At 47.6% G+C, this 25,710-nt stretch overlaps 1 protein-coding gene across 4 annotated transcripts in view; it reads right to left on the bottom strand.

The window, feature by feature from the left end:
• The window catches only part of FARP1 (FERM, ARH/RhoGEF and pleckstrin domain protein 1), a 277,585-nt gene that overhangs the window by 54,270 nt on the left and 197,605 nt on the right, over positions 1–25,710 (bottom strand). For all 4 annotated transcript variants that reach the window (XM_082700777.1, XM_082700776.1, XM_082700775.1 and 1 more), the window contains 10 exons: positions 24,685–24,727; positions 22,145–22,223; positions 14,688–14,785; positions 12,194–12,308; positions 11,190–11,337; positions 8,801–8,896; positions 7,128–7,291; positions 6,561–6,629; positions 4,366–4,441; positions 2,996–3,230 (listed from right to left, as the gene is read on the bottom strand). In XM_082700777.1, the coding sequence (XP_082556903.1) occupies positions 2,996–3,230; positions 4,366–4,441; positions 6,561–6,629; positions 7,128–7,291; positions 8,801–8,896; positions 11,190–11,337; positions 12,194–12,308; positions 14,688–14,785; positions 22,145–22,223; positions 24,685–24,727 (1,123 nt within the window). The remainder of the gene's footprint in view (positions 1–2,995; positions 3,231–4,365; positions 4,442–6,560; positions 6,630–7,127; positions 7,292–8,800; positions 8,897–11,189; positions 11,338–12,193; positions 12,309–14,687; positions 14,786–22,144; positions 22,224–24,684; positions 24,728–25,710) is intronic.

The following is a 25,710-nucleotide window of genomic DNA, read 5'->3' as shown; positions in this document are numbered from 1 at the left end:
CTATTGCACCAAGAGGTCACACAGACCAGAGCTGAAGGGCTACGGGCCACAGTTCTAGTTCAGCTTCATCAGGCAGTGGTTGTATGACTAGCTGACATGTCTCGACTTCAGCAGGTCAAGGTTTGTCATCCACAAAATGAAGGTTTCCCCTAGACAATCTCTAAGGTCCCTTCTAGTTCTAAAGTTCCATGACTCCGTTAAATATAGAGATCTAAAGCAAGACATCAATAGACTACTTCAATGAACATCTTTCAAACCATCCAATAATCAGTTTGATTCATCAATCATGCACTGAATCAAATGATTAGGAAAATAAGACAATAAAAAAAAGTTTGTATAAAAGTGGATTACGTTTTCGGCATCTTCAAAACCAACTTGTCAACATTCGTGTGGACAGATAATCAGTTGGGAGCCACAAGGTCAGTCGATCTATTTGTCACATATGGCTGCCAATTTCTTCCCTGCTTCCTAAGTACGTGGAGCCCTTCCCTTGTCATCACGCCACACGCAGGAGCTTAGTAAGGCAGTGGGCATGGTGGCATGCCAAGGATGTATCACTGTTAAAACTCTTTTCAGTTATCTGGTAGTTAGGATCTAAAAATTTGATTCTACAACTCATTTTTTTTTTTTAAAGTACTAAAGACTGCAAAGTACCAAGTAACAGGCATTAATTAATGAAAGTATTTCATTGATGATGCTTTCCTTACTTTGCAAGCAAGCCAGAAATTTACCTGTCAGCTTCAACATAGTCCACTAGATTCTAGAAGGCAACTGTGTCAGGCTGAGGAATGACCCAGACTGCCCAGCAGAACCATCTGCGGAACCCAAGGGGCACCCCAGACCAATTAGATAAAAATGTCTAGGGTCAGGGCCCAGGCATCACTGATTTTTAAAATGTCCCAGGTGATTCCCTTGTGCGGCTGGGGCCGAGAAACAAGCATGATAAAACCAGATTCTTTGATCTAAGATGCAGGAATGCTGAGTGAAAGGCACTGGCAGAAGTGGGCAAGATTTAAGAAGAAATCAAATCTCTCACTACATACACTTCTTTTCCTGCACATGGAAACTTCTAGAAGTCACTGTTTCCAAGAGAAGACCCTGTTCACCCAAGTGTGAACGTTAAGAATGTACGTAATAACCAGCCAAGAGGCAGCAATACTGGAAAACGGTCCTCTCTCTGCTGCACAGGAGTCAAAGTCAGGCCTTTAGTGCCTCCTGCAAGGTCTGATTTTCCCCTGCATCGCCCCTCAACTGCATTTCTGTGTTTCAATTTGAAATTCTGACAGCCAGTTATAGCTTCTTAAAACATGACTAACAATTTGACCAACTGATGCAAATCGCAGCCAAACCAGCAGACCCTTAAAATTAGTTCCACCGACATCCTTTACATCAATTCAGAGGAAGTCTGGAGAGAAAAGACTATTCTCCCTATTAAAATGTTCATTATTCTTGACGGGGATTTCACCCACACTTAAATCTTAGCCAGCCATCAACTTACAAACGGGCTTGAATTATGTCAATTCCCTCACCTACTGAGGCTCCAAAAAGCTCCAAAAAACAGCACCTCCTCTTAAAGAGGGGGGAAAAAGTAAAACCTACACCTTCCCTGGGATCGCTATGATAGTTCAGTCTGAACATTCAATCGAAAGGAGCGTGATCTGCACACAAACTCAATACACACAGAAGATTTCCACATAAATAAACACCCTATACCCATGATCAGATTCATAAGAAAGAATTTCTTCCTTGCCTTCAACCAGAAAGATAAACAAGCTCCCAGTAACTTGTCATCATGTCTTACTATTTATCTTGTCCACTATTTTTTTTTTTTGGAAAGCAAGCCCACTATGCCAACTTTCCTTTTTCTTCAAGATTTTAGAGTTAGGCATACCCTATCCAAACATGGCTGTCCAAAACTTCCTCCAAACAAACATTGATTAAAGATTAATGAGTCCCTAGGACAGATCATCTCCACTGGAACCCTGGACTTAGGACTCCAGGTTCCCGACTCTTGAAGCCCGGCCCTCCTACTCGGCCTCCTCGGCCTCCTCACTCACACGCAGGCCGCCCCCCTGCTTCGGACTTCTCCGCATGCAAGGGGAGCCCAGCACCGCTGGGTTGCCAAACGTGAGTGGCTGCCTCAAAGGGGTCCCCATCTCAGAGTCTGAATCACTGGATTCAGTCCCGCTGCTGGTGGAGCCCTCGGTCACGTGCAGGGGCGCCCTCGGGCCCGCCAGGCCGCCGGCACACGCTGACCGCACGGCGGGCGTCTTTGAGGTCGGACCCACGAAAGGCGCACCATTAGCCAGCATTCTGCCTCCCGACGCGGCCAGGCTGGCCCGTCCTCCCTTTTCGCGGCCATCAAGCCCATCCAGTGCCTGTGGGGTTGTCGCCACCTGGCTAAGGATGAGCGGGTCGGTCTCTGACTTGTTGTATCTACTGGGAAGATTCCGTAAGTATGGCCTCTGCAGGACGGGGGACGAGCTCTCGGAAAGAGGGCCCTGGCTCGGGAGAGCATCCTCTCCCGTCCTTTCCCGGCTCGGGTCATGCCCGTTTTCGGAGACATAGCCCTGAGACCCAGTCCGGTCCCAAGTCAGATTCGGACTCGACTGTCTGCTAGCGGGGGACACGGGGGTGGCTGGGCTACTGCGACCGTCCGAGCCCCTGAACAGCTCATCTATCAGGGAGCTGTGTCGTGGGAGTCGGGGGCTCCCGCTCATGTCAAAGGTGAGGTCTGCGGAATCATCATCGAGGAACTCTCTGGAAGGAGGCCGGGAGGACTTCACGGAGGGAGGGGAAGCCCTGGGCCTAGCCTCGGTCCGCCTCTCCTCCCTGGAGAGCAGGTAAACCCCACTGGTCAAATCACCCTCATAGTTGTCATTTGTTTGGGACTGGGACGCTTGCTCCCTGAGCAGGTCGGACTCGCTATCTACGTCACTGCAGTCAATGAAAGGAATGGAAGTGCTGCTGCCGCGGGCAGCCCTGGATGCTGGACCTGTGCTCGGCTGCGGGGGCTGAGCTTTACTCTGCTGGGTCCTATCCTTAACGACCTCCTCCTCTTCGTCGGCCGCCGCCCGCGCGGCTCCGTCCGCCTTCCCGCCGCCCGCGGGGCTCCGGGGCAGCGCGGGGCTCCGGCGCGGCTCTTCGGCCGGGGCGCTGGGCTCCTCTCCCTGCGGGCCGCCGGCGGGCTCCGCGCCTTCTCGCGGCGGCAGGCTGGCACTCTGCTGCGCCTGCGCGGGGCGGGGCGAGAGAGGGAGGGCGGGGTCAGAGGCTACCTTAGAAACACGCGGGAAGCTTGCAGCAGCGCAAGGGACTGCCAGGGACCTCCAAGGAAACGCTGCCGGTCCTTGCTGCTCAAACAAAACACCGCCCCTGCGCAGGCCCTCCCGAGTGCACAGGGTCGGCCTCCAGAAGGTTCTCTCTGCGTGTGGATGCTGACGATGGAGGCCCTCCAGCAGCACGTGTGGGCCACTGCCTGTCTGCTCTCTAGGGCTTCCGGGCTCATACTGGGCTTCCAGTTTCCGTGGACCCAGAGAGTCCTTGCAACCCACAGGGGGCTTCCCAAGAAAGGGTGGGTGGGGAGAGGAAGAAAACACATGGTGGACCACCCCCCCACACACACACACCCTTCCCGGAAAGGCAAGTTGACATGGATTTCAGACAAATGACAAAAAACTTCTTTGTTTATACTTCCAAGGGAAGAACAGACAGGTGAGGCACTCTTTTTAGAGGTGCCTACAACGTTGGCATTCTCTGGTAGAGAAAACCCCGAAAACACACCCAGAGGCCAATTCCGGACAAAATGAGCTTTCACCATCCTCAGGACAAGAGTGATAATGTCCCTTAGTGCCAACTGCGTTCACTGCGCTGTAACAGGAGTCCTGGGAACTCTCCACCCAGTCTGGTGCCAACAAAGGGTTCTGACCTCGGCCCTGACCGGGAGCTACACCCAGCAGGTGCAAAGGAGGTCCCGGTGTCTTCACACAACCACACCCATTTCGCTGGATGGTGGGCTCCGCTCTACTGACTCCCGTGGGTGCCTGCTAGCGGGGGACACCTGCTAAGCTGAGTTCAGGCCAACAGAGCAAACGTCTCCGTGGCAAAGAGCACAGCATGGAAGACAGGAAATGAGCTGAAAAAGGACCCGCTCCTGGGTACGCTGAGCCCAGGCTGGGCTGCACAGAGCCTGGGTCTGCTCAAAGCCAGGGCACACACACAACTATACTCTTCCCTCAAAAAGAAACCCCCAAAGTGCAGGGCAAATAACTCAGAAACATATTGTGAAACACAGTAGTTAACAAAGTGTGGTGAAACAAAACGAAACACAAAGCCCCACAGTTGTAATAGTCGATGAGCATTACTAACTTGTTTTGGCACTTCTGAATTCGGCTCTGTAGGCTGTGTAGCCAGGCTTCTGATGGACTGAATCTTGCTGTGTTTCCTGGGAGAAATCACATAAGATAGCCAAAGTTAGGTAAACTGTGTTTTGTTTTCTGTGTTTGTGTGTGTGTGTTTTAATGAAAACTAACAACAGCCTTATGCGTATCCTCACTATGAAGGCACCTAAACTAGTGTGTATGGGTGCCTGATTGAAAGGGGGTCATTCTTGGGGTGCCTGACTGAAAGGGGGTCATTCTTGGGGTGCCTGGGTGGCTCAGTGGGTTAAGCCGCTGCCTTCGGCTCAGGTCATGATCTCAGGGTCCTGGGATCGAGTCCTGCATCGGGCTCTCTGCTCAGCAGGGAGCCTGCTTCCTCCTCTCTCTCTCTCTCTCTCTCTCTGCCTGCCTCTCTGCCCACTTGTGATCTCTCTCTGTCAAATAAACAAATAAAATCTTAAAAAAAAAAGGGGGGGGTCATTCTTTTCCTAATACTTGTAGTATTCAGGGGTTACCTAAATTCTGAAAAAATTCTCAGTAATCCCCAGCTCCCGTTCAAGTGGTCAGGAGACCCAGTCACTGCTCACTACCTTTCTAGACCTCGGAAGGTCCGTGGAAGGGAGAGTTGGCTAGGTTCAAGGATGCCCTGAGGTGCGAGTTCTGGTCTGACGATAGGCTATCAATTCATTTATTTCTGGTCATGATTTTCTAGATCACTTCTATGATAGAGGCAATCACCACTAATCAGCTAATTCTTTCACAGTGTTGAGGTCAAGGAAGGCCTGCCCCCCATTAATGAATTTACAGTCTCAGCAGTAGAAGGAACTGGATTTAATGCCACTAGCCTGTCTCCTTTATCTTTTCCCTTCCTTCGTCTGCCGGTGCCCTCCTCTTCCTCCGTGAGCATTAGAAACTTTCGAGCTACTCAGATGATGAAACCGTATCAATACAGACAGATCAAAAGTTAACATGCATTTGGCTTTTCTTCGAAATACTCCATGTATACAAGGACAGTCGAAGCATCAGGTTTGTTTCGGCAAGCGTAAAACGAGGCACCAAGCACCCGGAAGGTTTGTCAACAGAGATTCAGATAAATAAAGCGGGATACTTTCACAATACCCTACAACGCCAACACAGATCCCCAGATCAGGGTAGGGCTTCAAAAGCAAGATGCAGAATGAGGGACCGTGTGTTACAAGTTAAACAAATGAAACCACACAACCCAGAGGAACCCTGCCCATCCATTTCAGGTGCGTAAATATATGTAACAGGAGGAACAGGAAGCTGGCAGCTGTGCCTCTGGGAAGGGGAGACGGGAAACAGCGAAGACGGCTGTCGGTCAAGGTGGGGGTGGCTACGGGAGCCAACAGCAGTTACACACAAAAAAGGGGGAAAAATCCAGATGCAGAAAGAAACGTGGATGTTTGCTGTGTTCTCCAGTCTCTACTGTCATTTTAAGACGGATTAAAATGTAAAAAAGAAAAATGTTAAAAAGAAGAAATGCACATGCCCTGAACAGCCCATCGTGCACATCACATCAGCTGTTTACTCGTTTATCTCATGTCCCTGGATTCTCTGCTTCTCCTTCTCCGCGGGCAGCAGAGCCACACTCGGGGCAGCTCTGAGACGAGGGCTGGTAACTTGATCTCTCTGAGCTACAGTGTCTCCATCTTTAAAAAGGTAACAGGAGGGGCGCCTGGGTGGCTCAGTGGGTGCCTCTGCCTTCGGCTCAGGTCATGATCTCAGGGTCCTGGGATCAAGCCCCGCATGGGGCTCTCTGCTCAGCAGGGAGCCTGCTTCCCCCTCTCTCTCTGCCTGCCTCTCTGCCTACTTGTGATCTCTCTCTCTCTCTCTGTCAAATAAATAAATAAAATATTAAAAAAAAAAAAAAAGTAACAGGAGTGGGGCGCGTGGGAGGCTGTGGGTGAAGGTGCTGCCTCGATTTCCGCTCAGGTCATGATCTCGGGGTCCTGGGATCAGGCTCCGCCCTCAGCAGGGAGTCTGCTTCTTTCCTTCTCCCCCTACCTGCCCCCCACACTCTCTAAAATAAATAAAATCTTAAAAATAAAGAAAAAGGGGACTAGGAGTGCACCAGCCTCATGGACCTGGCATGAAGACTGGGAGTTCACGGATGCGAAGCTTGCGGAACCTAGCAAGGGCTGCCAGCACTGAAGCTTCTCTCACCTTTCAAACTGCACTTTCTTGTGTCCTCCTTCTTTCACGTAGTCAAGAACCTGCTTCTGTGTCCGACCGCTAGAAGGAAGGGGACAGAAGAAGATGAGAGGGAAGACAAGACAGGAAGGCGTTCTCATTTGAACATGGGACACACCCAGTATTCCCCCCCCCCCCCTTCCATCACCAGGAGAGACTTGGGCTTTCCTAGCGAGCCAGGCATCAATGCCGCTCCGAGAGACAACCGTCTGTGCCTATTTTGTCCCTTGGCCGTTCCCTTCTAAGTAGCAGAAAAATGTTCAAGTGATGAAACCCCTTAATGATTCTGAATTTGCTTATTAAGCAACCATCCTGAGAATCTGTATGCTTCGAGGAGGAAGGGATAATTCTGTTCACCAAGAATGCCCATGGCCTAGACTAGGGGACACGGGGACTTCGGACACGGGGAAGACACTCCAATGTTTGCTGAAAGGAGGAGCGGGAAAGAGAAGCGAGGATGTGTAAGTCTAAGGCGCCATCCTGGGGGCTAGACCAAATGTCGAGGAGCAACTTGCTTCTTTAGAGAAAGGAAATCGTTACCTGAACCGAAATGATGACCCCCGACTAAAGAGAACGGGCTTTGGCTTTGGTTTGGGCTCTTCAAAAAGTCTAAAAAAGGCATGATGTTCAACACAGATTTTCCAGAAGGACTTGCAAAAATCCCGACTGGCCATGAGAAATTCCAAGGTATCCTGGTATGAGCTCTAAAAAGAGAAAATACCACTTTGGGTTTCTTCTTTTTCCTATTACCCATGAACACTGGGTTGGAAAAACAAGAAAAGGGATAGAAAACAAGTATGTCCAATAAAATTTCAATCATGTACTGTATTATATAACAGGACCATAAATTCACATATTTAGTAAAACACAGTTGTTCCTAATGACAAAATATAGTCATCATTCAACCATTCCCCGGCCCCCCACCCCCGAATTCCTTAGAGGAACTACAGAAAACAGAAATACTTAGCAGAAGCCATAACACTTCTTTTGACAGAATTCATAAACCAATTTTGTGTATGTTGCTTACATTTCCTTCTTTAAAAGAAAAAAGAAATCAAAGTACAGAAATCCCTTTTTGCCTCCTTAAAATAACTGAAACACACTTTTATTTTCTCCCTGAAGGTTCATGCCAACTTTGCATACTAGTCTTAAGTCTTTTTTCTGTCGAGCCACATATGGCTCAAGCCTCCAGGTGGCCCCAGGGACCACACAGGAAATGAACTTTTTTTTTTTTTTTCTGGAGCACAAAAGTATCACTCAAGGCTGAAAAAAAAAATCACGTCCTTTGATTCTGCAAAGCGGAGAGCATAATTTTCAATTCCCGGGCTGAACATTCTCCATGTAAGAGGCCGTATTTTATAAACAGGACTTACCACAGTCCTTAACGTTCCCAGCAACTTCCAACTATTCTGAGGGATCTCACAGTCTGGGCAGTCCCAACTTACAAACAAGCGTGCCCCAATTCTACATCTGTAAGTAGCCTTTTGGAACTCAGAAAGCATTTTCCCAGAGAAAATGCTTATAAACAACTTATAATGGGTGACTGCTTCCCAGGTCAGGCCATAAAAGCTGATTTAATCCATTTTGTAGCTGAACGATGAGCCTTGATGGCCATTTATCATCTTTTTTCCCACAGTGGAGAAAACCACTCGCCGTTCAAATCCGCAATGGCGGCTGGGGACATCAGGGATCTATCATCCATGACCTCCACCACCCATTTCTGGCAGGGGAAGAAGATGCTCTTTCTTCCCTGACCCCATCCCGGGGTGAGCGACATCTTTAGGGGTTCTGGAGAAAGTGGGGTGGACCTGCTTATCAGCTGTGCGAATGCGCTGTCAGAGGCTTGGGGACAAGAGCGGGGATGCGAAAGCTGGGGGCAGCTGGAGGCTTGTGTGGGCAGGGGCCTGCCCTGAATCTCGAGGATGCTGAGTGGTGTCTCGAGGAGGTGGCCTGGGGGCTGGAGCCCCAGCAACTGTACAGGTCAGGCTGTCTGGGTCTGGGGGGAGGGGCTGCCCATTCTTTACCCTTGTTCTGTCAACCCAGGTGACAGCGTGGTTACGGAGTGTCCAGGCAGACCTGTCGGTACAGACCCTCAGACACCGGCACAGCGCTGGCTGCCGTTCCAGCCTGCGCCCCAGCAGAGCCCCTATGTCCCCGCAGTCATGGGGTGGGCTCCAAGGTCATGGTCCCCCACCCTGCCCCCACCCACTTACGTTGGCATCAGGACGGAGTTTGATGAGAAAGCGCTTTCTTTTGAAGCTCAGCTTCCGCACCTTCGCCCAGTTGAAGGCATTGATCTTAGTAAAACCCTGAGAAGAAGAAAGGTCTCGGCCAGTGAGCCACGAAATGCATAATAAGCAACACAGGGGGCTGCTTTGCCTCAAGGATGGGGAGCTGTCGCAACCATGCCTTCTGCTAGAGGATTCTCAGGATTTGCTGCTGTGGACATTACTGTTCCTGGAGCATTATTTTCCACTAATTATAGGCTTTGGCATTCAAACCAAGTCTGCCTCCAGGGAGAGGGGCAGTCAGCCAAGGGGAAGGATAAAAAGACAAAAAAAACAGTAAAAACCACGACAACCACAATTAGTGACCATCACTTTTGGACCCGACAGACCTCACCTTATCAAACCTGAGACAAAACCTGCGGAGATGGGTTTATTATCTTTCTCTTACAGATGTGGAAAGTGCTGCATGGACAGATCTTGGTGTGTCCAAAATCCCACAGTTTATGAGGCAGAATGAGATTCCCCAGCTTGTGCCTTAACCAGCGGCTAATCGTTAATCTCCATAAAAGCAACCCAGCAGGTTAGCAGTCAATCCCCCGTATCGCACAGGGGTCAGCCTCCGGTGCCCAGGCGGCGGCCCCGCTGCACAGGCGGGAAGGGGAGGGAAGGGCCGGCCTGCGGTGTTTATTGTCTTCTAGACCAGAGCATAGTCTCAGGGAAGGACTCACACATCCCCATCTCTGAAAGTCAGGTGTGGAGACACAGGGTGATGGAGAAGCAAAGGGAGACAGCCAGAAACCAGCTCCCATCTGTCCTGACATCTCAACTAAAATTAGAATTCCTCCTGAGCCTGTTCGAACACCAGAACCGTTTATTTAAATTGGTGAGAATGAAGCAATTAAGGACTGGCAAGAAGATTAATTTCAAGATACAGCCTTTGTACATGATTAAATAACGGAGCAGTACTCAGTATTGGATTCTACCGCACAGCATCAAGAGCGAATTAATTCAATTGTGAGGCATTTCTTCCCTCCCTACCCTCTGTGATTTTTAGAACTGTTTAAGGCCTCTGATTTTAAAATTTCACGGTAGGACTGAAAACTCTATTTGGTTTCAAATAGAGCTCATTTGGCTCATCGAGCACTCCTAAGGTTACTCCAGTAGGCCGAAGACTGCTGAGAGCGGTCATGTCCTCTAATACCATCCTGCTTTCCCATAAGAAACCCAACCCCGACTCCTCTCGGGACAGGATTCGGTGATAATTCATGTCCGTCGTAAACATCCGATCCTGCGGCAGAGAGGCCCTGGGACTATTTTGGTAAAACAGGAAGGGGAAACAGAACCGAACCTGGCAGAGCTTGAAGGAGTAGGTTAGATTGTGTACATATTTACCCCTTCAAAATGGGTGAAAAGGACCCAATTTAAAAGGCAGCTGCTTTCTTCATACTCCTTTGAAACTAAAGCAGAGATGATGTACTTTTGTTTGAAAGAAAAGCACTGAGGAAACCTTTGGGAATGGGGAATAACTTCATTGTCTTGATTTCACTGATGGCTTCAGGATATCTATATATATATATAGGTTTATAAAACTGCATACTTTAAATATATGCATGTTATTCTCTGTCCATAATACTTCAATGAAGCTGTTAAGACACAAAAGCAGCACCATCAACAGAACAATGGCAGTGCGATCAAGAGAGTACACACTTCAGAGTACAGAAAACCATGTTTTTAATAAAACACAGGTAAGAATTCAAGTGCGGTGTTTTGCTATAAAGTTACTATATAGCACCTGGCTGTCAGGAATTTAGAGAACGGCTAAATCCTAAAAAATACACCTTACGCTTTTCTTTTTAAGTTACGTATACCTGAAATAACAAATCAGCCGACTGATGTAAAATCTGAATTAGGTATCAAAACCTCTAAATTTGGTTTAAAGAAAAAAAAAAGCAACTAAAAACCTTAACAGGTTTTAAAAAGGGGGGGATGGGGGAGAGGACATGAGTATCACGTGCCAGTGTGAAGAAGGTGTTTCTTTGGGGGGATCTGAAATCTGATTCTATGACACTGGGATTTGAGCCCAGGTCCACCGAGAGAGATTTCTGTGATCCCACAAAGTCAACAGATACAAGCAAATCTCGGGTTGTGCATTCCCCAACCAGAGCAGGGGCCAGTGAACGGAATGGAATAGGATCTGGAAGCTGAGGACCTGGAAAGAAATAGAAACCCTGAGATGAGGTTCGTTTTTTCCTGTTCACATAAAGTAACTATCGGAGGTCTTAACTCGGCCCACCCAACACGGAATCAGAGTTGAAGAGCCAACTCTTATCTTTCCATCACCAAGGGAACTGAGCTGTGGTCTCAAGGCTCTTACCTGAAAGACGAGAATTCCCGTGTTGGCCACAGCCAGGTTGATCTTAGTACCTTCCCTGTCCTTGGCCGGGTGCAACCGGATCCCATACATCTCCAGCCTGCGGGCAATCTCCAGGAGTTGGAAATCTGATTCTGCTGGTGTCTGTCCACTGACAGAACAAAAAATGAGAAAAGAAAGGCCAGGAGATTTGGATTCCCTGTGTCTATTAATTTGAGATTAAGCAACTTCTCTTGGGAAATTAAAAGGCATTTCATCACAAACAATGGAGCTACCTGATCAGAAGACACCCAACCCCCCATTCATTATCACCCAAAGTCAAACAGCTAGGACAAAAGCCCTACTGCCCATGAAACACAAAACCTCAAAAGTCTACCTCACATTTGCCCTGTTTTTTTTGTTTTGTTTTGTTTTTTTGACTCAAAGAGTTTCCTTTAAGGTCATATAAAAGCAAAACACCACGGTGTTAAAACACGTTTTTAGTCACTTACAATGGGCCTACCCTTGGAAGCAAAGTTCAGGGCAACACTCTTGCGTACTTTCATCAAGTGCACATACCCTCCTTCAAAACAGCAACAAAAACAAGAGGCCCAGTGAGCATCTTTTGAAAAATATTTTACTGATCAAGGCAAAAAAAAAAAAAAAAAAAAGGATACAAACGTTCTGGATTTTCCTAACATTCCTCCTTTGCCCCTTGTGGATATCCCTTTCCTGATTTCCTATTAATGGGTCTTAAGTTCTCCCTTTAATTCCACAACGTGGGTGCCCTAACTTCCAAGCCTATTCCAGTAGCACAGGAAATCAAAGAAGGATCCTAGAGCTCTGGTCCTGAGTGGGTGACCCGCATTTCAGAGTCCAGGGTGGGTGACAAGACCTCCATGAACCTCTGTGCTCTTCTCCCTCTCGTTTGGCCTATCTCGCCCAAATAGTGTGTGTGCACACCCATGTACACTGGAAGGACAGACAGAAACAGCTAAAAGGGAACACAAAACACCCGCGGGACTTACATGTGATTGTGGTGAAACTCCACGATTTTGTCTTCTAGTGCGTCTTGCTGAGGTATGTACTTGTTTTTTGCTAAATGCTCTCTGTCCGAGGCTTCATCAAAATCCCCAATCTCAGCTACCAAGGAACAGAGAAAGAAAACCCAGCCATAGAGGATTAATACTTCACAACTTGTTGCATTCCCCCGTGGAACATTCCAGAACTAGCAAAGCAGAAGGCAGTGGAGAAGGCGATCCCAGCCTGTGGGTATGGTCAGGGCCAGACATCAACACAACTTCCCGTGAGCATGTATTTAACAACTGTGCCAACATGCCAGGATGGTTTCCCCTCTTTCTCATCTCTACCAGCTGCAAAGAAGACTGCATTATCCATCCGTCTTCCTCCATCCTCGTTCCTGGTTCATTCTTTCCTCCCCACCCAACTAGGACCACTTCTGTTCTAGGCGGTAAATTCTACACATGTGGATTTCAGGACCTCATGACTTCTAAAAGAACCCCAGAATTTCAGGACTTTACAAAAGCAACTTTGAAACTCTTATATATAATAATTACTGGTCCAAACCCCAAATGTTTTCTCATGCAGAGAAAAGCCAATGGTAAATATAGCTACACAAACGTGATCTCATTTGGTAAAACAAAACAAAGTATATTAAGTTTCCTATAGTCCTAGCGTCAGAAATGACTGGTCAAGCTGCAGATTCTTACGAATTTTTCATCTACAAAGAAGAGGAGGCACATTTTCTCACATTACCTCTATATTGTCCCCAAATGGCCATGGTCTGGAAAGCTACAGGACAGACCTTTGAAAGAATGATTGTACCTTAACATCACTAGTGCAGCTCAGTTTATACCAATCTAATACCTCTGGGACAGCCTCGTTTTTTGATTTGAATCCTGATTCAAATCATAGGATTCAAATAATAAGGTGAATAAAAAGTACCCTAATGACCAGAGCCCTGGTGTTTCTGAGTAAAAGCTAGTGAAATCTACTGGTCATTCTATCATGTGAAGCAGCTTGTCCCACTCTGGCCAACGACCGTCCAGTAACCAGGCAGGACGCGGCCGATATGTTCCTATAAATTGCACCCACTGAGAACATTTGCTCTGCACAATACCGGGCCAACTTATCTGGCTCCAGCTATGCCAGGGGAAGAACTGATCATTCTCAAGCCCTTCCTGCTGCGGGGGACACATCAGTAGCATTCCTTCCTGAGTCTGGGAGATCTTCAGTAAGGCCCCCATAGAAAGAATGAGAAGAGAAGCACAGGCTCTAGAAATACCTCCTTTTAGGCGTGTTTATGAACCACTAGGAGTGACACTTGTTCCAAACCTTTGGGAATCTTGTTACCTGGGCAGATATCCAAATGGGTTGATTTTACGGAACTACTCTGGAAACTACGGAAATTTTAAAATGAGATGACAGCACAATTTCCTTCATCCTCATGCTTATATACGTGACATCCCTATCTTCCCGAAGCACAACATCTATATTCCATTTCAAGTAACTTCTGCCTTAGCCAAGAGGGGGAAAAAATGCCCAGCTGGGTTGTCAATAAGCCTTAGAGTGAGCACAGTCTAATTTATCCTCTGCCTAGATTAAGAAGGTAAAAATACCCAGTTTCAAGCATCACCAGGGTTCAGCCCAGCTTCATGTGTCTTGCGGTTTACTGAACTCCAGAGAACGGAATATAAGATGCGCCATTGTTGACAGTTTTAGGTCTTAAAGCTAATGGGCCATATTCGATAATGGATATTAAGTTCAAGAACAGGACAGAACAAGCTTAGTTTATTTGGATGCCATCTGCCCAAGCTTCTCCTCCAAGTCAAATGAGATTATCAAACAACTGCGTACTAGTCCTTAAAAAAAGGGGGGGCCCGGCGGACAGTCAGCTGAGCGTGCAACTCTTGGTGTCGGCTCAGGTCACAATCTCAGGATCCTGAGATCAAGCTCTACACTCAGAATGGAGTCTGCTTGAGATTCTCTCTCTCACTTTTCCCTGCCCCCTCCACTGTCTCGTTCTAGCTCAAATTAAAAAATCTTAAAAAAAAAAAAAAAAAGAAAGTTGGGAGCCTAGGTGGCTCAGTCATTAAGCGACTGCCTTCGGCTCAGGTCATGATCTGGGAGCTGGGGGTCCTGGGTTCGAGTTCCCATCGCGCTCCCTGCTCAGCAGGAAGCCTGCTTCTCCCTCTTCCACTACCCCAGCTGTGTTCCCTCTCTTGCTGCCTCTCTCTCTGTCAAATAAATTTAAAAAAAAAAAAAAAAAAGGAAGGAAAGAGTAGACAGACACCCAGCACAGAATTCACAAGCCAATGCTGGGCGTGGTGGGTACGCCCATAAAGCTTGAGGAGTATGGTCCTCAACCCACTGGAACTCGGGCTCGCAGCAAAATAACACAAAGGCATCGTTACCGTGTTTGGGGGCTGTGATTACTTCCCCGCATCCATCGGATCGCAGGGGGCTCCAACAGGACCTCTGGAGGAAACGAATGCCACTTACACTGTACGATGTGTGAGATGAGGAGGGCCGCGCTCGTGTCATTACAGGTCAGCCTGCCCTGAGCCAGGTCCTGCTTCACCTGCAGAGCGAACAAGTACCTGTGGACACAAACACACCCGTCTGGCGTCACACACTTTCTGGCTGACGGCACGCACGGGGGGCGGGAGGGGGGTTCGGTGTCAAAGTCAGGCTCAGGTGCACATGGTGAGGAGCTGGAGAGAGGTAAACAGAGCAAGGAAAAGAGAGCCTGCGTCGTCCAGCATGAATGCCCGGGGCCGATGACGGCAATGTCAACACTCATCCGTCACTAGAAGGACCAGGAGACATGCTAGAACCTTCTCATGTGAGGACAAATACATTTTATTCTTTGGCTCTACCTCTCCATTTAAAAACCTAAGACTATCTTATGCCACTCTCTAAATAATTTTTGCGGGGTGTAACAAAAGTTTACGTTTTTTCCCCACAGATCAAATGTATGAAAACAATAACTTTAAGGATCAGATAATAACAGTAGGTCATTATCAAGGATAGAGAGAGCTCTTTTGCCAACTGACTTGGAAAGACATGAGTGTTTTGTATGTGTGTGTGTGTGTATAGTGTAACAGTCACTTAGATTCTCCCAAAAGCCTCAGTTACCAATCTATAAAAATTCATTTTACAGTTATTTTTATATTGCAGAATAAAGCAAGGAAACATTTTTGGTGGAAGAAAAAAGAGGTATTTATAGATCAAAGATATTACATAAAAACAGTGCAGTGTAAAAACTGATTTGAAAAAAAAAATCAACAGGAACACCTACAGATTTTTAGGAAGATATTTGCTAGTTTTGCCCTAGAGGTGCTACCTCAGTAGCAAATCTTGGCAGTTGGATTCTGGCAGTCTGCAGTTACTGGAAGGTCACAGAGGAAGGTCCATGGAGAAATGACAGGTTCCAGGTATGGGGTAGGTAAGTCAGAAAGCAAGGCGGCTTGGAAATATAAATGGGTTGTATTAAAAAGGCAAAAGAGGGACCCCTGGGTGGCTCAGTTGGTTGAGTGTCCGACTCTTGGTTTCAGCTCAGGTCATGATCAAAGGGTTGTGAGATCAAGTCCCAGGTTAGGCTCTGCACTCAGTGGGGAGTCTGCTTGAGATCCTCTTTTTCTCCCCTGTCTTTAAGTAAATCTTTAATAAAGGGGGGGGCAAAGAAACATCCTGAAGGGGTGTCCACCTGCCAATGCTGTGGCAACTTGAGTATCAATTACAATAATTAAAGTGAATCAAAACACATGGATTTGATAAAAATTCCTGAGTCCATTTCAGTATTCAAAGAGAAAGCAGGAAAAACAGGAATTTGAGAATGAGGGAGGCAACGTATGGGATCAGGAAGGTCCCCTTCCCGCCGCACCTTGCGACAAAGTCTGAAGTGAGGGAGAGCTCCTAAATTTTCTAAATGCATCACCACTGGAGGAAACTATGAAAGCAATTCTTGGTAACCTGAGGCAAGAAATGGAGCATGGACTCTGCATCTCCAACAAGAGCGGCATTTCAGGATATTTGGAAAATCCAAGTAGAGGAGGCAAAGTTCCTTCTGGAAGTATGCCGACTAATTACCGCAAGAATCCTCCTTCCACAATCTCTAAGACATTACAGACTCTGGCAAGGGCTGTTAATCCGCGTTAAAACCATCCAGGAGCGGGGCGCCTGGGTGGCTCAGTGGTTTAAGCCTCTGCCTTCAGCTCAGATCATGATCTCAGGGTCCTGGGATCAAGCCCCACATCGGGCTCTCTGCTCAGCGGGGAGCCTGCTTCCCCCTCTCTCTCTGCCTGCCTCTCTGCCTACTTGTGATCTCTCTCTGTCTATCAAATAAATAAATAAAAATCTTAAAAAAAAAAAAAAAAAAAAACCATCCAGGAGGGTGCCTGGGTGGCTCAGTGGTTTAGGCCGTTGCCTTTGGCTCAGGTCATGATCTGAGGGTCCTGGGATCGAGTCCTGCATCAGGCTCTCTGCTCCTTTCTCTCTCTCTCTCTCTCTCTCTGCCTGCCTCTTTCCCTACTTGTGATCTCTCTCTGTCAAATAAATAAATAAAATCTTAAAAAAAAAAAAAACCATCCAGGAGATTGAATGTTTGCCTGGAGACAAAGTAGCATGACTTCACTTCGCAGTGGCGAGATCAGAACACCCCCACCCTAATTCAATGATGAATCTTGGCGCTGTTAATGAAACGGGAAACACACAGCATCACTTCTGATGAATTCTGGCCCCAAATGTTCAACCAGTACCCATCAAGCCTATCGAACGACCTTTCAGTTTTCTAGAAAAGCAGAGGATGGAGGAAAAAGCTAAATGGCACCACGAGGACGAAATCTGACAAATTAAGGAGGTGCGGGGGGGGGGGGACTCTGCTGGATTAAATGAGGTCCAAAGGACATAACCAAGTGCAGCTCTGGTCCTACAGTGAATCTCCTTTCAGATGAGCAGACAAAAATGACATCTACGGAACAGATGGGGAAATCTTAGCATGGCCATGGTAGTAGGAGAAATGAAAAGTACATATGGAAAAATCAGAAAGGATATCACACTAATGTATTACCTAATGCTCACCCCTGGGCCACCGGAATACAGTATTTTACCTTCTTATTCTTGTTTATCTGCATGTTCTAACTTTCTACACTGTACACCTGTGATTTTTTTTAATAATGACAGGTTATTTTTAATTTAAAAAGGGGGGGGCTTTTAATAAGATCAACCACAGAGGTTGCCATAAGAAATAATTGAAGTAACGCATGGAAAGCTCATGGCTAGAACAAACACATTCAATAAAAGTTAGCAATTTTTCCCTTATACATGAAAAACTAGAGGTGCCTGGCTGGCTCAGGCAGTGGAGCACGTGACTCTTGATGTCAGGGTCATGACTTCAAGTCCCGTGTTGGGGGTACAGCTTACTTAGTAAAATTTAATAAAAAAGAAAGAGAAAGAGAAAAGAAAAATGAATCCCCTTTAAGTTGCTTAGGAAATTCCATTTCTAAGAACTAAAAACAACTACAGAGGCAATTTTGGAACAAGCTCTCCCAAAAAACCCAAATCGAGAAACACCTCCCGATCCACCAGCGGGTAATAGTTGACCTTTACACAGTACCCCCCCCAACCCCCCCCCGACATTTATTCCTGCTCTCCTGTTCCCGGTCTCTGGGAAGTTAAAGGGAAGAAACGCAGAGACTATAAAAGACCCCAAACAAGACAAGAGGCAGCACAATCTGGCTTTCTGGATTAGGCAGGAGATATGCTATTTTGAACCTACACTTCTCAGACCAGCAGGCTTTAATTCTCTCTCTGGTTAAATTTTTAAACAAGTCGAGGACCTAAGAGCATTCCGTTCTGAGTAGTTGGCCATCTCCCAGTTCAAACATGAGGTCTGGAATCTGCAGAGAAATGTTCAGGGACAGATGAATGGTCAGAGTCTAACAGGCGTTGGGGACCTTTGGTGACGTCTCCTGCAGGCTCCCAGGCAGCGCTGGCTTCTGGAAGCTCACACGTTCAGGCATTCTGGGGGCTGTAGGAAGAACCTGTCACTCCTTACTCTAGTCATATTTAGTCTCCCTGTTCTGAGGTCCTTGTAACATGAGAACAGTCTTCCTGGGCCCTGACAGTTAACTTCATGACCGCTGTCCATCAGGGCTAACTTCGGGGATTCACCAACGCCTTTCGTACTTATAAATTAAGGAACTGCCATCAAATTCACAGGAGCTAAAGGCTGAGTTAGCTCAAAAGACACAAAATAAAACAAGAACAGTCAATGATGGACACTCAAAGTGCTAGGAACAGAGCGAGTCCTTGGCAGCAGCCTGGGCATCTGAAGAAGGGCATGACGGTGGCCGGAACTCATCAGGAGGACAGTAAGTGTGGCAAATCACACCAACCGGAGGCCCTACTTTGAACACGTCTATCTTAACTTATTTCGTTTGGGAGGTCTTCACTGTTCTTTCCTTATTCAGCGGAAAGTAATTTTACAACTTCTCCGCCGGTCTCAGGAGACACCTGAGCAGGCCTTGAAGGGCAGCGAGTTTGGACGGATCTCACCACCTCTAAGAAGAGCACAGCCAAGAGGAAACCGGATCCGAACGGAGACAGGACGCCCTGAGCAAAGCGTGCCGAGAGGCATGTGGGCTCATCGAGACGGTCTTGGAGCTCTGTGGTGAGGAAACCTGGTAACCTCTATCCCAAAGACCGCTCCCCGCTGCGCTGTTTCAAATCCACGCCTGCTTTTCCCCTTCTAGAGGCCACGGCCCTGGTGGCAACAGAACACAGCGCCACGGAAAGTGCGGTTCAATAAATAGAAAGGAATTCGGCCCCTTGGTTAACAGCAAAGTGCAATTTAATCTTCTATCTACAGACACGGGAAGCTGAAACCTATTCCAGAGGCCCCGAGAATTAACTGTAGAGCTAGAGTCACTCAGAGTCTGCTAAACTGCAGACCTGCCTCTGTGGCCCTCTCGTCCCCCAGTCCCTCGGCTAAAGTGCCGTCCACACAGAGCTTCCCCTAAACCTTCCCTCACTCCCTCTCTGCTGCAGAAAAGTGCCGGGAACCTCAAGAGGCCCATTATTAAACTTCTGCTTATACAGGAACTTGAGAATGAGGGAGGCAACATATTGGATCAGGAAGGTCCCCTTCCCGCTGCACCTTCCAACAAAGTCCAAAGCGACAGAGAGCTCCTAAATTTCCTATCGGTTATCTTCACCCTTGCACCGAAAGGAGTCTATAGAAAATATGTTTTAAATGTGGTTAACACTGGGAGCCGGAAAGCAAAGACAACAAAACCCAAAAGCTGCCCCATTCGGCTGAGCCTGTGTCACCTGAGGAATTTATCAGATCGGACACAGCGGTTGGCCACATACCTGGCTAACAGGCCCCAAGCTGCATGGAATTTTCTAGCAAAAACCACCATGGGAGGAAACTACAAACCTCTAGAGACCATGATTTGCAAACACTGAAAAGGTGCAGAAAACTCAAAGCAAATTAGAACAGGAGGGGGAAAAACAAGGCTTCATGCCACCAACTTCCCAAGGAGGACAGAGGTACAGCGACAAACAGGAGGCAAAGGCACACTGCCCTGTGACAGCTGGACTCGCCTTCACATTGAGGTTGATATTCTGAGCTCCAAGCAATGCATGTTCCAACCAGAGGAAACCCAGCCCAGACGCAGAGACCCAGCAGGCCCAGCAATGACGGCACCGGAAGCCTCTGCTGTTGTTGGCCCATCCTGTGCCTCTGGACATCGCAGTCCAGCTGCCTCTCCTCCATGGGGGCTGTTCTAGAAAACCACGCATACCTCCCAGAAGGCTGAGGGCTCCCGTAATTCCTGGCCAATTAATGGCTTCATCCATCTGAGGATTATCAGTGGAGGTAGCAACTCAGTAGCAACTCACTCAGAAAATGCAGAGGCATGGGAAGAGCCACGGCCTTCACCTGTTCCTGGAAGTCCACGTTCCTGCACCTGACACGGCAGCACGGCGTCTGGGCGGCCTCTCAAACAAAAGCCGGCAGAACCCACTCCCTGACTTTCCACCCCTCTGCAATCCCCTGCTTCCCTCTGCTCCTTTTTTAAGTCAAAGTCTAAGCATAAAACAAAAGTCTAAGTTTTCTCCCCCCCCCCTCAGTCTCTGCTGCCACCGGCCCCTCACCAGGATGGATGGACCCCACCTCCAGCACAGAGCCCAAACGCAACCACGCTTCTCCGTTTCCACTCCTGCCACCTCCTCGGAGACCACCAGTGGAGAGCAATGGCTTCCTCATGGAATTCCCAGCTCTCCACCGTCTTGCGACACCTGCACGGCAGCTAGACTTTCAACCCTACCATCCAGCCAGCCTCTGTCCTGCCTCACTGCACGTCGCCCTGTCTTTTCCTGTCATGCCAGCCTTCTCTAGGGTACAGCTGGCCCTTGAGGGTGATTAGGGGTGCCAACCCCAGGGGCAGCCTCAAATCTGCATTTAACTTCTGACTTTCCCAAAACTCAACTACTGTTGACTGGAAGACTTACCAGTCAGAAACATAGCTAACACATATTTTGTAAGTTATATGTATTATACATTGTATTCTTATAAAAAAAAAAAAAAAGTAGGCTAGAGACAAGAAGTGTGAAGAAAATCCATTTGTGAAGAGAAAGTGCATGTAGTTCCGTGTTGTATTTATCACACTCTCATGCACTCACGCACACGTGTGCCATCTGCATGTAAGTGGACGTGTGCAGCTCAAAGTCCCATTCAAAGGTCCACTGTATTTGAACATCCGGAGCTTGTTGGTGCCTTGACCACCGCCAACCGTTCCTCCTACCTGGAAGGCTCTTCCTCCAAGGAGGACTGAAGGATTCTCATCACGTGCTCAGACACGTACCACTTCCTCAGACTGACCCATCTGAAGCTGTCACCTGGTCGTAACTGTCCATCCTATCATCCTTCCTCAGTTACCTACAGAGATCTTACCATTATCTGATATTTGTTCTCGTTCATTTAATCATTTTATCCGCTCCTATGAGAGTCAGGCTTGCCTTTTCACCACCATATTCCCAGAGCCTAGGACAACGCATACAGCGTCCACTTCCTAAGCACTGTTGATGGAATACCTCCATTCCTTTGCTAAATGACGGTCAACCACCCAAGACACTGTGCTCCATACCAAGAGGAAGACAAGGAAGGGACACGCTTAGCCTAATCAGCAACAGCTTGAAAGCCATGTGTGGGAAGAATCTGGCTGGCCAGACTAGTAGGTCACTCATCCGGGCACTCTTGAAAGGGTGACACTTTGTCTTCAGGCATTCCCACCAGGCTCTGCTCTCCCCTAGCATATATCGTGTGTCTTCTGCAAGTTGAACAATGATGGCGATGATGTGATCATGCATGGCCTCCCTACGGGCTCCAGCCACCTCGTGCATAATCCTGCTTCTCCTCAAGACAACCCTGGCCAGGTGCCAGCAGAGTCGCACTGAACAGGGCAATGAGCAGAGGGACAGAGGGAGCATGGAAGCTGGCCAGTCACACAGGGACCAAGGGCAGGCCTGACTCCATACTCACGCTTCTCCCACTTGGCCAGTTTTCAAAGAAACCGAGCATTGGCTCATGCCCACGCACCCATGGCAGCAACTAAAAGACACTGAGCTACCATCTTGGTTTCCCAGAGTCTGACTTCCCCAAACCGTCCTGTGATGTGACACACAGAAGAAAGAACTAGGACCGGGAGAGGTCACAAGCCCAGTTCCCTTCACGGCTTAGCTTTCAAGAAACCAGGTTTTGAGGAAAATGTGGTGCTTTCTCTCTTGCCCTGTTTGTTGGCGGAGCTGGGAGCAAAGGGTTACACGGTGAAGGACAGCGCAGACGCCGGTCAGGGAAGCGCTGTGGACATGTGTCATCAGACGGCGGAGAACACGGACCTTCTATTCTCCTCGGCACCCCGTGGCAATAAATACCCAGTTTCCAAACCACTAACCTTGTGAGTTCTTCTTGGAGTTGTGTGTGGTCAGGTGGAAAGAATTTCACCACAAACTTGACAACAACATGCTTTGGCCCTAAAAGGCGGGGAGAAAAAGCAGGAAAGCATTTATTGATTTGTTTCAAGTGCAATTAAGGAAAAAGACTTCAGAGGGTATATCAGACACCAAATAACGAGTCTCATTCCAAGCTGCCAAGAGCACATCTGCTGACATCTGGGTCACTGAAGCGGCAGCTGAGGTACTAGTTCCCACTCCCACGTCGCAGAGACACTGCCTGTTCTAAAACAATGCTGTGACCTGACTGTGTGGTTCAGGTATTAACCTTTTCCTCTGAAGACTTAAACTGTACTCAGATTGTAAAAACAGGCATTTGCCTTCAAAAATTTATCTAATTGGCTCTTTTAGTCCAAATGGAGGCCTTTGGGTAACTGGAGGGAAAAATGAAAATGTCAGTTGGTTTTAGGATTTAGGATTTTAAGCTCTCCACCAGGTAGAGCTGCTGATGGGCTCATCAAATATGTAGGAGCACCTACGGGCCAGGCGCTCCCCTGAGCTCTGGAGAGAAGACAAACAAGGCGCGGCCCAGCCCTCAGCCCTGAGCCGCAGCCCTCTCAACCGTCTGCGGATGCGTTCGGGCAAAATCAGGAAGCAGACCCGGGATGCATGGACAGGGAGCGGATCAAGGAGATGGGAAACTCTTCAGAATTAAAACAGAACATCAAGTTAATTACAATAATTTATAACCTGAATCAGAGCTTGTTCTGATATATGTATCAAATTTTATATCTATCAGATATATATAAGCTTATATGAGCTTACAGACCAGAGCAGTCTTACAGGTTCTGCCCTTTGGAATGATAGCCACGAGTCTACTAAGGTCTATGAAACATAAGGAAATATAATGAAATCCAAATTTTAACAGCAGTTGTGCAAAAGCAGAAAACGTCTCTTTGCTCTACCTTTTGCTGTCACAAAAAATAATGTTGTATCATCATCTGTGATCACCCATTTAAGTTGAGGAAAAAAAACCCCAAAAGCGACGGAAGATGAAGATGTGGACAAGAGACACAAAATTAGGAGAAAAATGAGGCACAGAAATACTGAAGCCCAGGGACTCTGGGTCCCTTGTCCCTGACCACACTAACAACAAACACTGTCGCCTGTCGAGGCTGGATCATAAAGTAACATGGCCAAATGGGGAAGACAGAAAGCCAGCCTGTCTCCTGTCCGCGGTGAATTCCGCAAGGCTACCAGATCCTTCTACAGCCTGAAACGAGGAAGATGCTGTCCCTCAATGCAGAAGGACAGCTCTGTCTCACACCCAACTAGTCACAGCCCACGGGGATCGGAGGAGAAGCCCCGCTCAGGGTGGACCCAAGGACAACAGAGGGTATCTCTGGTCTGCATTTGGCAACATGCTAAAAGACGCTGTTCCACACCGAGCATTTCCCAGGAGTTACTGCAGGCACACAAGCCATCATTCTGGATGCTTCGCTACCTCCACCCACCAGGTCTGGGGGCTTCTCAGCAACAGGCTCCCCCATACCTCCCGCCCTCCATGCTCAGGTTCTGGCTAGCTGCCCCATAAACCCATAAACATTAAACAAACAATGGAGGTTTCATTTTCAGCATCAATAATTGCTTAATTTAAATGACAGAATATCAACATCAATTTCAAACGCATAAGGGCCCTACAGACGCTGCGCGCCTGGTTATTACACCCACATAAATTGTTAGAAGTGGCCCAGTGGGGTTTCTTAGTCAGACATTGAAATGATCGCAGCGAGGTGTCCTGGTGCTTCCTGTTCCACTAATGGAATCCGATTCTGTTTCTATCCTGGGACTTCTGCCCAGGCCGGGGATGCAGGGAGGGAGCATTTAGACTCTGAACTTGACCTCAAAACCAAGAGTGGGGGGCGGAGAGTGGAGGTGCTGTCCTGGTCTGAGTCTCAACAAGAAGGGAGAGAGAAAGCCTGCCTTCTTTCCTTACTCCTCCTTACTCTTCTCCAGCACACGATATAAATGCAAGCCAGACTCCCTTCAGTTCTGCTCGCCATTCAGAAAGCCACGAGTGCCCCAGACACTTATGGGCACCTTGTTTTTTCCACACAACACTTGCACTCTGATTTCCCAGGCTTTGGAGAGGCAGGACAGAAAACCTAACCCTAGTCTTTGGAATACGGGGCTCCACCTTCCCCTTCAAAAGTGACAGTAACAAACATGGGCCTTGACCAAGGCAAGCTCAATTAGCCTGGGATGAGCAATATGCGTTAGCTATGAATCGAGATTGGATTTTCCAAGCAAGGTTTTGATGACCAAATTGTTAAATATTAAAATTGCAGAAATGACATTTTAATTGCAGTTGGTTTAGTGGATGAGGACAGGAAATCACGGGGTTAAAAAAAAAAACCAACCACCACCACCAAGAATCTGTGCCACCAGCTCGCTAAACGCAACAGGGCCAATGGTTGTCTAGAAAAGGAACTAGTCTGGCTTCACACTTAACATCACTGTTAAACACAGGGGAGATACTTACTTCTAATCTGCTTGACAATAGGTTTTAAGAGATCCAGCCACACCTACGAAAGAAAAAACAGATTGAGACAAATTCTCAATGGAAGAGCACAATATTTTGAGACTTGACTTGGAGCTGTTTAAAATCACCATATTTTTGAGTATTTGAGGCCGTCTGTTCCTGTTTGCTGCAGGATGGTGTATCTCCCATCACCTACCACTTGCATAGTATAGATCCGAATTTGCTGATATCATCCCTGAGCTTTGGAGTTGAAAACCTCTCCCAGCTGCCACGAGTGAACTAAGACTTCTTTGCCTCTCTTTGTACTCTTCTCTCACCGCTAGTTCCTCAGCAAACCCTGAGGCCCCACTGCACGTCTGGCTACAGGGGGAGTGAAAACACGTGTTCCTTAATGAAACAAATACCCACGTGTTGTTCGCATTTACAGAACAGCACATCTTTGAGGCATACGGGAAGGGAAGAAATAGGAAGGGAATGTATCTGCACCAGGCACTATCCAGAAGCTTCCAACCTCTCAAAACAAGGCCAGAAGGATTCAGGTTGCCTAGAAGAGGAACAGAGACTTGTAGACAAGAACTATCATTTGTCCAGACATCAGAGTAAGGACTGGAACCAGGCCTGCCCAGCTTCAAAGTCCAGAGTCTTTTCACACACAGGCAGGATAGGAGGCAAAATTAAGAGAGAGCAGCCAACTGCCCTTAAGGATAAAGCATCATTTAACCATATTATCCGATTTCACACGCTGCTTTTCTCTGAACTCCTTCTGAACTGGTGGTCATGTGGAAAGGGTTCTACTGAAGACATGGTTACTGTGCTTAACGTAAACAGGTTCTTACAAGTAAATATGAAAAACACAATACTCTTGAATGATCCAAAGAATTAACAGGTAACTGAAAGAAGAAAAAAAAAAAGTAACAATGGCTAACAGGGAAATTATTCAAATTCAGGAGCAATCCACACTACAAATGCAAGGCAGAAAAATCAAATACCAATTCCACCCACTAAATTTGCACCAGGATAGGAGTG

The sequence above is a fragment of the Mustela nivalis genome (genome assembly GCF_964662115.1).
Source record: "Mustela nivalis genome assembly, chromosome: 15".
NCBI lineage: Eukaryota > Metazoa > Chordata > Mammalia > Carnivora > Mustelidae > Mustela > Mustela nivalis.
The sequence above is the reverse complement of the archived record's forward strand: the minus strand, read 5'-3'. Positions and strand labels throughout refer to the sequence as shown.